Here is a 13,730-nt window from a genome sequence, read left to right on the forward strand (position 1 = left end):
TAGTCTAAGGTTACCCAGCTGGCTTTGTGCCTAAGGCAAGACTAGTTTCTAGAAACTGATGCCTTAATTACTCCACCATATTGGCCCTTGCCTTTAGCATAAGATATTGCTATTGATATTTTTAACAAGCACAGTAATCCTAGTGGTATGGAAGAATATTATTTTAAAAGATAAATCATTCTTATACTCTCATAATTAGGATTAACATAAGTAACTAATAGCAGTTGAGTAGCATGAACTGTTATTACAGAAATATCAGTAAGCAACTGACTATTACTCTCTCTTATATTGACCTTACGGACTATTGCAACTCATAAGATACACTCTGGAGAATCCAAGATCAAGTGTTTTAAATGATAGAAAATGGCAATGTAACCTCCTCTTCCTCTTTCTTCCTCCTCTTACTCTTCGCCTTCTCCTTTTGATTTACTGATTTAGATTCAAGAAGACTTAAGCAGTTCTGAAGCCAAAGTGATAGAGCTTGATATCTCATCCTGTTCATTAGCAGAAACCTATAAGGCTCTCCAAGACCTTACGGTAATAAAAACTTGTAGCTTTTTGTTTCAACTTTTGTCACTTGTTTGACAGGATCAACAAATAAAAGACATGTACTGTTCTGAATGGGTTTATAGTCAGAATTTAGCAAATGAAGAAATATGAGATTTCCATGGTCAACAAGCTTGTTGTGGCACAAGATAAAAGCTCCACTTGGATAGTTCTTTGAAGCCTATCTTTTATATGCACAATATGAGACATATCACTTACAGACAATTTTTGAATTAAGAAAAATTGTATTCACAAATTGGTAAATAATGTATTATATAGCTAAGCATGTATACTTTCTAAAATTGCTTGTATTAAACCACTTAAAATTTAAATGTAACTTTATTACTGCATTGTAATCTATAAATCAGTGCATCTGGGAACATGATGCTAAATCGCTTCTGTTTTGTTGCTTTGTATTAAGCAGGACCTCTCACAAGATCTGGAAAGAATGAATCAAGCACTGACTTCTTTAGCATCTGGCTCTCGCAAACTTACAAACAAAGAAAAAGCAAATCAAGATATTGTCATGCTTCAGCAAAAACATGAAAATATTGTGAAACAAGTGAAAGAGAAATATGACTCTTTAGAGACTCATCTAGTACAATGTCAGAGGTAAAAAGTACCCTATGTTCTCTTCAACTACAAAAGTTTTTGCAGATTTAAAAAATATTTTAGTAGCACTGGATTAACGGAATTATTTATTTATTACAATATTCTACTAGATTGGAGAAGGATTTGTCTACCTTTTTGACTTGGTTAGAGAAGTGTGAAACTACAGTCAGACCTACAGAACAGCATGTTTCTGCTGACAAAGTTAAAGTAGAAAATGAACTACAATTACTTCAAGTAAGATTTCCGGGTTGACAACTCAAATGTTTCCCTAATTTTATAGTGCCTTCATTTTTATTGCAATGGAACTCTAGCAATGCTAATAACTCTCCGCTGAGTATTTGAAATTAAACAAACCAGAACATAATGAAATAATCCGTTCCTTGAAAATAACTCAATGTATTGAATTTGGTGAATAATTTAACAAGTGATTTGCACTGCAAGTCTAGGGACATAAAGCTATAGCATTCCTTCACTGAATGAGACATGAAAACAAAACTTAAAGTCTCTCTTCAACTGAAGAAGAAATTATAATGCAAAAAGTGCATGAGAAATGAGGAAGATCAATTCTAGTGTTCCCAAATCTGAAGCCTAAATTAAGAGATTTAGCTTCCATGTTTTTGATAGCTTGGTTATGTTTTTTTAAATATGTAAGAGAGCTGCACAGCTTTCAAAATGACCCAAATGCCTATTTTCTTAGCTGGCAATCCGGGTACCATCTTGGTCCTCCTAAAGATTTCTGTAAGAATTCTTATCTAAGAAAAAAATCTGTAATTTCTATTGGCCATCATTGGGGAATAAATAGTAGAATCTTTTATTCATGTATACATCTTATAAAATTACTTGATATCTTTGAAACTCGTATTGGACTATCTTTTACGTTCTTTGTGTATTTTCAATATTAGTTTTAGGAAACAAATTCTGGACAAGCTTCTGTAGAATTTCAGGCAACCACATTGAACATTGCAAAAGTACCTTCCCTGACACTAGGGGCTAGGATTTGCATGCAATCATACTTATTTTAGACTTTTTATTGTTGTTACTTTATACTTGTTTCTTAATTTCCATGCTATATAAGCTATTTATCTAATGTATATTTTTATGTTTCTCAGGATTTGAAAATGGATATTGCATCTCATGATTCGCATTATACTAGCATATTCCAGTTGAATGAGACACTATTTAAAGCAAGTTGCAGTGAAAGTCTGAGATCAGTTAAAAAAGAATTAGAAAAAGTTGATGAAAGATGGAAAAATCTACCTCAGACTGTTAACAGGAGGTTTGTATTTATGTAATAGTGCTTAATGACCCAGACATCATGACTGACCTAATATAATACAAATCCACCATAAGTTTCATTACATGTCTATAAAAATGGGCCTACATTGCAGGTTTATAGAAAATACAGGAAACCAATAAATCCCTCCAGATGTGGAGTGACTGCAATTTTCCTTCTTTTATTTTGGAAGAAGCTTCAACCACTTTTTCTTTTGAGTCACAGAGGCAATAGAGTCTTCTCCAACCACAGCTGAGGGTCTATTTCTCTGGTTTGATTTATAATTTGATGTTTTTCCAAGCATTATAATAATTAGTTCTAACGTTATGCTAAGTCCAAGCCTCATTGGCATTATGTGTAAACCTAGCTAGAATTATCCTAGCTAGAATCTGAATTATTCGGATTTCCAAAATATATACCTTGGGACATAGCTCAAGATGTTTTTGTTTGTTATTGCCTGGAAGTTCTCTGGAGAAATGAATAATGAAAGCAATATTGATTATTTATTTACTGTGTCTATTGTCTGCTGTGCTTTTCTTCACCTTCTTTTCCTGATCTATGGTTTAATCTTATGCTCTAGTATAAAATGAGATAAATTAGAGGGGGGCATGTCTGTGTGTGTGTGTGTGTGTGTGTGTGTGTGTGTGTGTTTGTGTGTGCGTGCAAATGACTCTGCCAGGATGTTACCATTGTCATTACAGTTATTCATTGTAAGAATTTTATATACATTGAAGATGGACTTAGTCACCGTTTGGATTTTTGTGCATTTTTTATTTCACTATTCATACAAAATGTGTGTAAACATATATCCATGCACATTGTCACACATATATTGACACAGAATATCTTTTATTTTATCTAATTAATTAGAACCTAATTCAATGCTTATGACATAACATTAGTCATTAAAGTTGCAAAACGCACGTGTGTTTCATGTGTTTTTAATTTTCATGCATCACATCAATATAACTGCTTCTGTGGAAATGTCTGTTTATTCAAAAATTATTTATTTTCATTTAAACTCACTCTGTAATTAGAATTCTCAGACTAAATGAGCATTATAAAAGAATTGAACCAGTGAAAATATATCCTGTTTGTTCCAATGCCTCAGCTATTGTATTATGCTTACTTTAATTTTGTTTTGTATTTTCTGATTAGATGCTTTAGTACTTTTTTCGATGGATTGTTGGCTGCCCAACATCATGTATAAAATCTTTGGCCATATAAATTATCTAAATTAATGAATTAAATAACTCCACTATTAAGTTTACAGATTTTTAAAAAGGAGAAAGCTTGGAATATACTTACTAACCCTGGTGTCTTCTAGGATAATTTTCCTCCAGTCCGTGCTTGATGAACACAGACAATATGATGAGCTTCTTCTCAATTTTTCTGAATGGATCAAGCCAATTCTTTGTAAACTACAGCAAACTTCAGAGATTAATATAACCGATCAACAACCTGCTATACGTCAGAATAAGGTAAAATAATTCATAATGAAACAAATAAGAGCCATTTAGCAAATAACCTCTGGGGCATCTTTAGTAGAGCACAGGTTCTTCTTCATAAAATGCACAGTGATTAATATTTATATGTGTGTATATGTAAAGGTGTAGATATATACATATGTTCTATATAGCGTGTTTATATGTGTGTTATATATGTGTATACTTTTGAGAGGCAAGCAACAGAATTTCATTTTTAATGTGTGCCAGTGTGCCCACAGTAAAAAATCTATAAATACCCACGTCCCAAAGAACCATCTCCATCCATCTGGTTATTTCTCAGAAATTGCAATGGCAATACAAAGAGAGGTCTTTTTTTCTTCTTTGCATTCTGTCTCACCCTAGTGAAGGGTGAGCTTTGCAACTTGTCAGTTTCCAAACTCTCATGTCCTTTTCAGGTTTAAGTACTAAGCAAAAGCTTACACATTTTTAAAAAAAATCATTTCTCTTGTTCTTATAGGAGCACAAATTAGAAGTGGAAGGAAAAGACAAAGAGCTACAGAGTCTGAAGAGTCATGTTGAAAAGTTGTGTTCTTTTACTCAGCCAGAAGATCACAGTGTATTCCAAAATAAGGTTGAAGACTGTGTCCAGTTGTACCAAGAGGCTGTTCAAGTAATCAGCCGCCGTCAGGATGTTCTTCCCCATCTCAAGGCCTTTTTAGAACTTCATATCTCTGCATCACATGTACTTCACCAGTTGAGACAAAAGGTAGAAACAACAAAAAACATAGATAAGTTAAAATCAGAAATGCTGAAGAAGCAGCTAAGTGATGTCGTTCAAGATGTCAACAAACTGGAATCTACAGCAGCCAGTTTAGATGTATCCCTTACTAAAGCCCACTACCACCTGAAACAAGGAAACTCTGAGCAGAGGAGTTCCTGCAGTAACATTGCTGACAACGTCGGTATAGAACTGGAATCCATTCAGTCTTTGCTTGGATCTAAGCAAAGTGAAGCAGAGGCCCTTAGTGCTCTTCGTTCATCCATCCTAGAGCGTAAAGAACATCTCTTAAAACGAATTGAAGATCTTGAAGAAAGGGCTGACAAGGAAGGCCTGAAGGAACCAAACCTTCAGGAAGTCCAGCAAAGGTAAACAGAAATCACAACAGGTCCCCAGCAGCATTGGATTTATAATACTCGTTTCAGTAAGCAAGCATCTATTTCTTAGTCAAACTTCATTTTATATAGTTTCTGCCATGCTGGACCCAAACTGTTGCACCAAACTGATTTCTATATTTCCTTTGCAGGTTTACTTTTATTCTTTTCCCTCATCCTCTAAACAATGCTAAATTTAAGTAGTTGTAATGACTAGGTATCTTCAGACCCAGGATTGAAACAAATTATGTACATATTTTGTTACTATTTTCAGTAAAGCCTAAAAATAATAGCACAATAATAACAATTCTGGAATGAAGTATAGATTGGATCACTTTTCCCTACAAAGATTCTTTTTCTTATTTGTTGGATTAGTGTTGTATACTAAGCTAAGAGCAGGCAATTAAGAGTTGCAGATAGTTCTAACTATAATCCTTGATATTGGTCAGGCTGGGTAGCAGTAATGGCTTGTTATATAAAGTGACTTTTTATTTGTTTTTTTTATATATATATATCAAATTTCAAGAGTGCCCATCTTACCCACAGTGACTCTATGGATCTTGTTAACTCTTAAGGTATAAATCCTGATTTAGCTAATCAGAACAGAAATGACTGTGACATAATGCTTTGCGTGTTACAATTTACGTTTTGTAATAGGTATGCATTGTGATCAGTAAATGTCTACTATATTATATTGTTGTGCCTTCAAGCCATATTGACACTAGTAATTGCCTGGCCAATCCCTGCAATCATGGCAAGATTTTTAGAAGGGATTTCTCATCACCTTCTTCCTAGCTAAAGGATATAATGTAATCCTTACATCCATGATATAGTTTGATTGCAATATTTGCTCAGACAGCTTTGGGATTACATTACTTGTGGATCCTAGTAGATGATTTATCACTCTATATTTTCCATAGACATAAATATATTAGCAAAAGTCTGGACTCATGTTTGTTATATGCCCAAATCTTGTATTATGAAAAGAAATATTGATATGCTGGGGAAATACTCTTTTTAAAACTTATTTATTTTTGGTTCTAAGTGCAATGTATAAACTCAAACCAATTACCTCAACCATAATTTAATGTAGACTGATTTTGAACTGTGGATATTGTTATTGATACATTTAACCTGATTAAAATATTTTTCCACTGCTTTTTGCAACTTGCACACCCTTTTGTGCTATGTTAATGAGTCCTAATAAAATAGTATCATATCTGAGTATACTATTTCAGATTTCAGTGTTTATGTATAAAAATATTATAATTATATATTCTAATTCAACTGAAACTGAGGCTGTTAGATCATATTAAACATTTCTTTAACTCAAGCATTTCTCAAACTTAAGTTTGAAAGTGTGATGTATAGTTATAGATTTTTTTTAATTATGGTTGTATTGGTAGAAATGCTATAACTGTTATTAGTCAGGCTTATGGAAAAATTCCACTCATATAACCACAGTTTCCTCCATAGTTTCCTTAAAGATGATGAAACAGATGGGTGTGCTATATTTACATTACTTTTATTTTGTAATAGTGGACACAGAAGCAAATTAAAAATATAATTAATGTTTTGATTTACAGGTTAAGGATTTTCAACCAGCTGGATGATGAACTGAATTCTCACCAGCATGAATTGAAATGGCTAATGAGCAAAGCAAAGCAAATTGCTTTAAAAGATAATCATTTTGCCCCAACAATTGACAAAGAGATTAATTGTCTGGAAGCAACTTGGGATGATACAAAGAAACTAATCCAAGAAAAGTAAGTTAGTTGTTTACTTATTTATGTACCAATATGTCAAGCTTAACTCTTAGTTTATCAGCCTTTCAATCAGCTTTTAGCAATAATATATAGATCTCTTGTAAAATCAATGAAAATGCTTACTTTTGGGATCATAAACATAACTTTGAGAGCATATACTTCTAGAACAGAGAACAATATACTGGAAAAGCCTAGAGTAGACACCCTTTCCTGTTCTAAATTTATATTTTTCATCTGGCAGTAGGTAGCCATGCAAGCAATACTCAGATCAAGCAATTTGCTAATTGCTTAATGTAATATAATTGCATTACTTTAACTCCTGCTATGTATACTTCAGTTTTCTAATGCCACATAGGGATTGTAGTAAATGCCTCATACTTGTGGAAGAATCAGAGGAATTAAATCATAATCCATATGAAATGTTACCTATTAAACCACCATCAGCCATCAAGGTAAGTTCTGGTGTCTATGTCACAGTAATTCTTTCCTTTGCAGGCAGGAGCAATGTTGTGTCCTTCTTGATATTATGAGACAGTATCACAATCTGAAAAATGCAGTTTCTAAAGCAATAGAGGATGCCCGCACTGTAACAGTGACCAAAGCCATGCTAAAAGACCAGGGAGATGCGCAAAGGGCCTTATCAAAGGTAGGTTAAAATAACTTTGTCTTCAAAAATGTTTGTTGAATGCATATTAGTTTCACAATCAACTCCTTAAATCTCTACTTTTGAAGATAGATCTTTATTTCTTTGCAATGAGTGGTTAGTTTTTAGTTAAAATGAAACGTGCACGAGAGAAACTATTTAAAGTATTCCAGTGAAAATTGAGATATGCTCACAAAAAAAGACGACCTCCAAAGCCAAACAAACAGGAAGGCAGTTTATTTCAAAGCTCCGATTCTATTGGTGAATGAAAATCAATGTGACTGTCTTTTCCCTGGTATAGACCACAGCAAGGGCTTCCCACAGGAAGGACCTCTCCTGGCTGTTTAGGCCTTCTTTAGCTTCACTGAGTTCAAATTCTCTTATGGCTGCTCTTTTCACATCCTACAATATTCCAACCTTATAGCCAGTTCTGTATGATGCCATATTCAGTTGTTATTGAAAGTTACAATGGTGGCTACAAGCCAACATTAACAATAATTCTTGAGCAGTGAGTGAGATAGGATGGACTTAGAATTTTATGACTTGTCCTAAATACGTTGTATCTCTGCACTATGCATGGGGTGTTTTTGTTTTTTTTAAATAAAGGATTGCAGTCTAAAATAAATTAGGGAGGATGGATGGTGAATCTGTTTATGCTATGGATAACCATAATACATTCCTGTTTGTAGCATGAAGCAGCCAGGAACGAGCTGAATGATAGACAGGCTGAACTGGATGCCTTCACTAACAAAGGAAAACACCTCATTGCAGAGCTGAAAAAGATACCAAACTGTGATGCTCGGATGATAAAAATTGAGATGGACAGTACTGTGGACAAATGGTTAGACGTAAGTGATATATTTGAAATAAAGCTTGGATAGCTGAATGTTCCAATAAAATACAAACTAAAATAAAAGTTTCTTATGAGGAACAGAATACAGGTCATCCTTGACTTACAACCATTTCATTAGCAATCATTCCAAATTATAATGGCACAGAAAAAGTAACTTATCACTGGTCCTTGCACTTATAACTGTCACAACATCCCCTTGGTCATGTGATCAAAATTGGTACTTGGTAACCAGCACGTACTTACGACAGTTGCAGTGTCTTGGGGGGTCATGTGATCACCATTTGTGAGATTCCTAGCTGGCTTCCAACAAGAAAAATAAATGGGGAAGTTGGATTCGCTTAACAACTGTAATAAATCATGTCAAAAAGGTAGTAAAATTGGGCTCTTAATAATTGCATTGCTTAGCAATGGAAATTCTGGTCCCAGCTATGATCATAAATCTGTACTTTATTCTAAAATAACTTTTCTCTTAGACAGAATTTAGATATTATGGTATAACACACATTGCTATAAGTATCAGCAGCTTGCTTAAGCTGACGTTAACTATGGTTTGTTGAATAAGCTATGGTGATTTTGTTTCCCTATCATGCTAAGGCAGAAACAATTAAACCACATTACAATTTAGCATTTTGAATGTCTTCTCATTTTAAAACAACTTCTCTCTTTTTACTATGGATTTTAATCCAATACTACTTCAATCAGTATCTTGTGGGTATAATTACTAGCAAGTTGATTCTTGTAGAAGTAGTTAGGAAATGAATTGTTTTTTATTGTATTTCACATAATACTGTGTGGTTCGTGATGTTGTGGCATAATTTTAACATAAGTTTGTTTTTCTTTTCATAATTAAGAGAAACAAGTTTCTGTTTATGAACCTGGTAGTTTCTATTATTAATGTCCCAGTTCATGGTTAAGGTACCATTTACACATTTGTAGTTAATTGAAGACTTTCATTTAATAGCAGTTTAGTTGAGAAATTGGATTACATTAAAGTGCTATAAAATTTTAAGAATTTGAACAATTTTGAAAAAAAAGGTTTCTTTCATTTTTGTCTCATTTCTTTTTTCACATATGGTGAAAATGATACCACCTACCCTTGTTTGACCATAAACAATATTCCAGTGACCAGGAGTGGGAGATGCTAGCCTCACCAAATAATAAATTAATGACAACTCATGAGATCCATCAATTGGGTGTTCTTTAATCAAGTAATAGCCTAATTATCATGTTGCTAATGGAGGGGGAGAGAGGCACTAGGGCCCTCACCTTTGGAGCCCAACAGAGCTTGATCCTCTCTTCCCTTCTATGTAAAACCACTGGGTGAGATGGTAGTCATCTCTGCACCTTTTGCTGGTCAATGCCTAGAAGCTACTAGGGTCTGGATGGGTAAACCTAGACTCAAACTAAACCCAGAACAGTTGATTATGAGTAATGCTTCTCTCATCTGACATGATATCCTCCTTGCTGGGCTTCCAAAGAGACTTGATAACATTTCTCTTTGAGAAAGCATTGGAGACAATGAAGATGGACCTGCCTTTGTTGGGAAGTGCCATTAGGGAATGTTTGTTTTGTAGATTATTATTATTATTATTTCAATATTGTTATTATTTGATGTAAATTACACAGAGCTCTTTGGAAATGAGTAGCTTACAAGCTATAATGGAGTAAACCAGAATGAAATGAAATGGTTTCTTTTATTGCTTAACAGGTTTCAGAAAAAATTGAAGACAACTTAGATAAGTTGAGCGTTAGTGTGACTTTGTGGGAAGACATACTTGCCATCCGTGATAATATTGAAGGATGGTGCAATAACACCATCTCCCAGTTGAATGACATCATAAATAACTTGGCGAACTGTCGTGGAGCTGAAATTTTCTTGGATGAATTTCAGGTGCCATAATACAGAATATTTACTATATCCAATTTTAAAATTCTTAGCACATGTTAAAATTAGGAGAATTGAGTACAATATGTTTAGCTACTTTAAGCTATGTGCTTATATTTGTGTAGCAAAATGCTCCTTGTTGTAAAATATATATATGTGTTTAATGACTAGCGGCATATTGAAGACTTCTGGATTATGTAATTCATCTAGTGGCATATTACAGAATAACAGAATAACAGAGAAATCTTCTAGTCCAACCCCCTTCTCAGTCAGGAAACCCTATACAGTTTCAGACAAATGGTTGTCCAATCTCTTCTTAAAAACCTCCAGTGTTGGAGCACTTACAATTTCTGGAGGCAAGTCATTCTACTGATTAATTGTCTAAATGTCAGGAAATTTCTCCTTAATTCCAGGTTGCCTCTCTCTTTGATCAATTTCCATCCATTGCTTCTTGTCCTGCCTTCGGATGCTTTGGAAAATAAGTTGACCCCTTCCTCTTTCTGGCAACCTCTCAAATACCGGAATACTGCTATCATGTCCCCCCTAGTCCTTCTTTTCTCTAGACTAGTCAAACCAAAATCCTGCAACCATTTTTCATATGTTTTCGAACCTATATTACAAAGTAATAAATTAGAAAACAATGTGCTTCAGAAATCAATGGATCCATATAACTTTATTTCAGATAATATACCGATAAAAAAAATTAAATTCATATTTATTCTAATGTTGTGCAACTGTTCTTTATATGTTTAGCCTCCCGTCCCCTAATCATCTTTGTTGCTCTTTTCTGAACTCTTTCTAGAGTCTCAACCTCTTTTTTATATCATGGCAACTAAAACTGGATGCAGTTTAACAAGTGTGTTCTGACCAAGGCATTATAAACAGTAACACTGCTCTATTTACTGGCCATTCAAAGTTACAATAGGGCTGAAAAAGTAACTTTACAACTGGCCCTTACACTTACGACTGTTGCCATGTCCCTGTGGTAACATAACTGAGACTCAGATTCTTTGTAACTGTAAGGTTTTTATGACTGTTGCAATATCCCACAGTCACCTCATTGCTATTTTGCACTTCACAGTCAGCTCCCAACAAGCAGAGACAATGAAGAAGCCAAGAGTATAAAATCACAAGTCGCAGTCAGGAGATGTCTCATTTAACAACCAACTAACTTAGCAATGAAGGTACTGATCCCAATTGTGGTCAGTAAGTGAGGACTACCTATACACAGAATGGTATAACTCTTTCTTTCAGTTGGAGCAAGAATGTGCCAGGAACAAAATATTTATGTTTGCTATATTTCAAGTGCAATCTTTTAAATTTTCCTTACCTGAATAATGGCAAATGTTAAGATATGACAGAAATGAAGACATTAATTCCCCCATGTGTTCCTTTGTAGTCTGAGTTGAAGCACAAAGAAGAGAAGTTGGAGCAAATGAGTTCAAAGATATATGAGCTTAAAGAATTGGTAAATGTAGAAGAACTTCCTCCAATTCTTCTGGTAAGATAGGCTTTTCTGATGGGGGGGAGGGGTGTCAAATCCAGGAAATCAGGAGTCCAGAAACTTCAGATAAATATAGGTTTACTCAGTGCTTTTTTTCTAAAAAAAAAAAAAAAGGTGCCAGAACTCACACACATCATACAACCTGCCTTGCCTACCCCACAAGGTTCCATCCCAAAAAGGTGCCGGAACTCCGTTCTGGGCGTTCTATGAAAAAAAAAGCATATGCTCTCTACAGTAATCTGGTCTACTAAAGGTCAAAGGAAATAGGAGGTAGATAAGAGTCAATGGAATTCAAGGTGGGCCAGACTTAGATCTCTTGTGGGCACAAAAGGACTTGAGACTGATGACACATTTGACCCTTCCCTTCTGTTCTGCCTGGTCATCTCCTACATTGGGCATGGCTTTGCTCTGGAACCTTTTTTTCTGCAATGGTGGAAGATGACAAAATAGATATATAATATTTCTGTAAGAATTCAGATATGTAAGTTCTGCAGAGCTCAGGCATTCATTTCACTCTCCCCAACAACCCCAAATTAGAAGAAAATATAAATTGTTCACCCATTAGATCAAAAGTAGTGTTAGACTGTTATAATCTATAATTTATTTGGAGCACTGGATAAAAGCAATCCATTTCATAAGCATTGTTTGAATCAATAAAAATATTTGAGGAAATGTTCCAATTAAAAGATTATATTCAAAGGCAGAATTTACCCATTATGTAATCTTTTCTAGGTCATTTTGATTTTGATTCTTCTATTATACATGGCCTTGTTGTGAATTTTTTTCCTTTAAAAAACACTGTGTGATACAATATAGTATATGCATAATTTCTAGTATTATAATCAAGTTTATTTATAAATTTATGAAATTTATTTGCTGCCCATTTTAGTTCCAACAATCCGTTTCAGATACCAATCTGGAAGCAAAATGGGAAATTTAAAAATAAAGGTGCAGTTTTTACATACGGAACGTCTCTATAAGAAATTCAAAAGTAAAGAAATCAATACAGCTTGTACATAATTTAATGTGTCTTCACATACATGTTTGATAGCAAAGAGATAGAGTAAGCTCTAGTGATTTTCCACTTGGTTTATGATTAGCCATATTGATAAGTATCTATAAATTTCTAGGTTTCAAAGTAACTTTTCTTGTTTTCTCATTCCAAATTTTTTATCGAAAATACAGCTGAAGTTCATAACAAACTACAGCTTGAGAAACCATCTAATGCTATGTGACAGAGCAGAGAAAGATTTATAAAAATCTGTATCCCTGATCAAAGACATTTTACTTGTTGCCTGAAAAAAAATACACTATATTTTATTAATAACTACCAATATATTATAAAACCTTCTTTAAAGTCAGCCCTAAAAATGGCCTAAAAAAAGTTTGTTCTTTTTCTTTTAATAGGGTGGTTTGTCTTTTTTTTTTTTTTGTATTTCACCAAAACAGTTCAAATACACCTTACAGTCATGACTGTCACTTTTATAAATTTATTTTTGAATGGTCTTGATTGTTACTTTAGTGTATCCATATTTACTTCTAGTTTTTAGATGCTGATTTAAAGAAGAAGATAATGCATAGCAAAGCAATGTACGATATAGCTAAAGAAACTTTGAAAGATTTTAATTCTCAGAAGACACAGTTATATAACTTCGTTACTCAGATGGAAAACTGGTTTGTCAATACAGAAGAATCACTATTAAACTGCATTCATAGTCAGGTTCCATCAGACCTTGGGACAGTCAATGTAAGTAGCATAAAACTAATAAACAGACGTTGAGCAAATTAGAATAAAAACATGGGGCATTTACTTTGTTATCCCTTAAAATAAACCCCGTGAACAAATCCACTATTTCAAATCTTCATCCATTAGAGGTTAATTGCCATTTAATGGGAAGAAAAAAAATGTGGGGTCAGAGTTAATGCTGTTCTGTTAAAAGCATTTAAAATGTCTCAGATCACATGGCTGTAATTTTTGTCTTTTGAGTAAAAAGTATGTACTTTGAAGAAATATAGCTTTTCTTTCTCTAAATGAATTTCCTCAATCT

The 13,730-nt window shown here is 33.9% G+C and overlaps 1 protein-coding gene across 21 annotated transcripts in view; it reads left to right on the forward strand.

Annotated features, from left to right (window-relative positions):
- SYNE1 (spectrin repeat containing nuclear envelope protein 1) overlaps positions 1–13,730 on the forward strand; it is a 306,096-nt gene that overhangs the window by 101,514 nt on the left and 190,852 nt on the right. For all 21 annotated transcript variants that reach the window (XM_039356302.1, XM_039356310.1, XM_039356316.1 and 18 more), the window contains 12 exons: positions 439–537; positions 971–1,158; positions 1,269–1,392; positions 2,268–2,434; positions 3,759–3,912; positions 4,397–5,025; positions 6,618–6,797; positions 7,293–7,443; positions 8,130–8,288; positions 10,002–10,184; positions 11,578–11,679; positions 13,226–13,429. In XM_039356302.1, the coding sequence (XP_039212236.1) occupies positions 439–537; positions 971–1,158; positions 1,269–1,392; positions 2,268–2,434; positions 3,759–3,912; positions 4,397–5,025; positions 6,618–6,797; positions 7,293–7,443; positions 8,130–8,288; positions 10,002–10,184; positions 11,578–11,679; positions 13,226–13,429 (2,340 nt within the window). The remainder of the gene's footprint in view (positions 1–438; positions 538–970; positions 1,159–1,268; positions 1,393–2,267; positions 2,435–3,758; positions 3,913–4,396; positions 5,026–6,617; positions 6,798–7,292; positions 7,444–8,129; positions 8,289–10,001; positions 10,185–11,577; positions 11,680–13,225; positions 13,430–13,730) is intronic.

Source organism: Crotalus tigris, unplaced genomic scaffold (assembly GCF_016545835.1).
Source record: "Crotalus tigris isolate CLP2741 ecotype Arizona unplaced genomic scaffold, ASM1654583v1 scf7180000018818.712119, whole genome shotgun sequence".
Taxonomy (NCBI): Eukaryota; Metazoa; Chordata; class Lepidosauria; order Squamata; family Viperidae; genus Crotalus; species Crotalus tigris.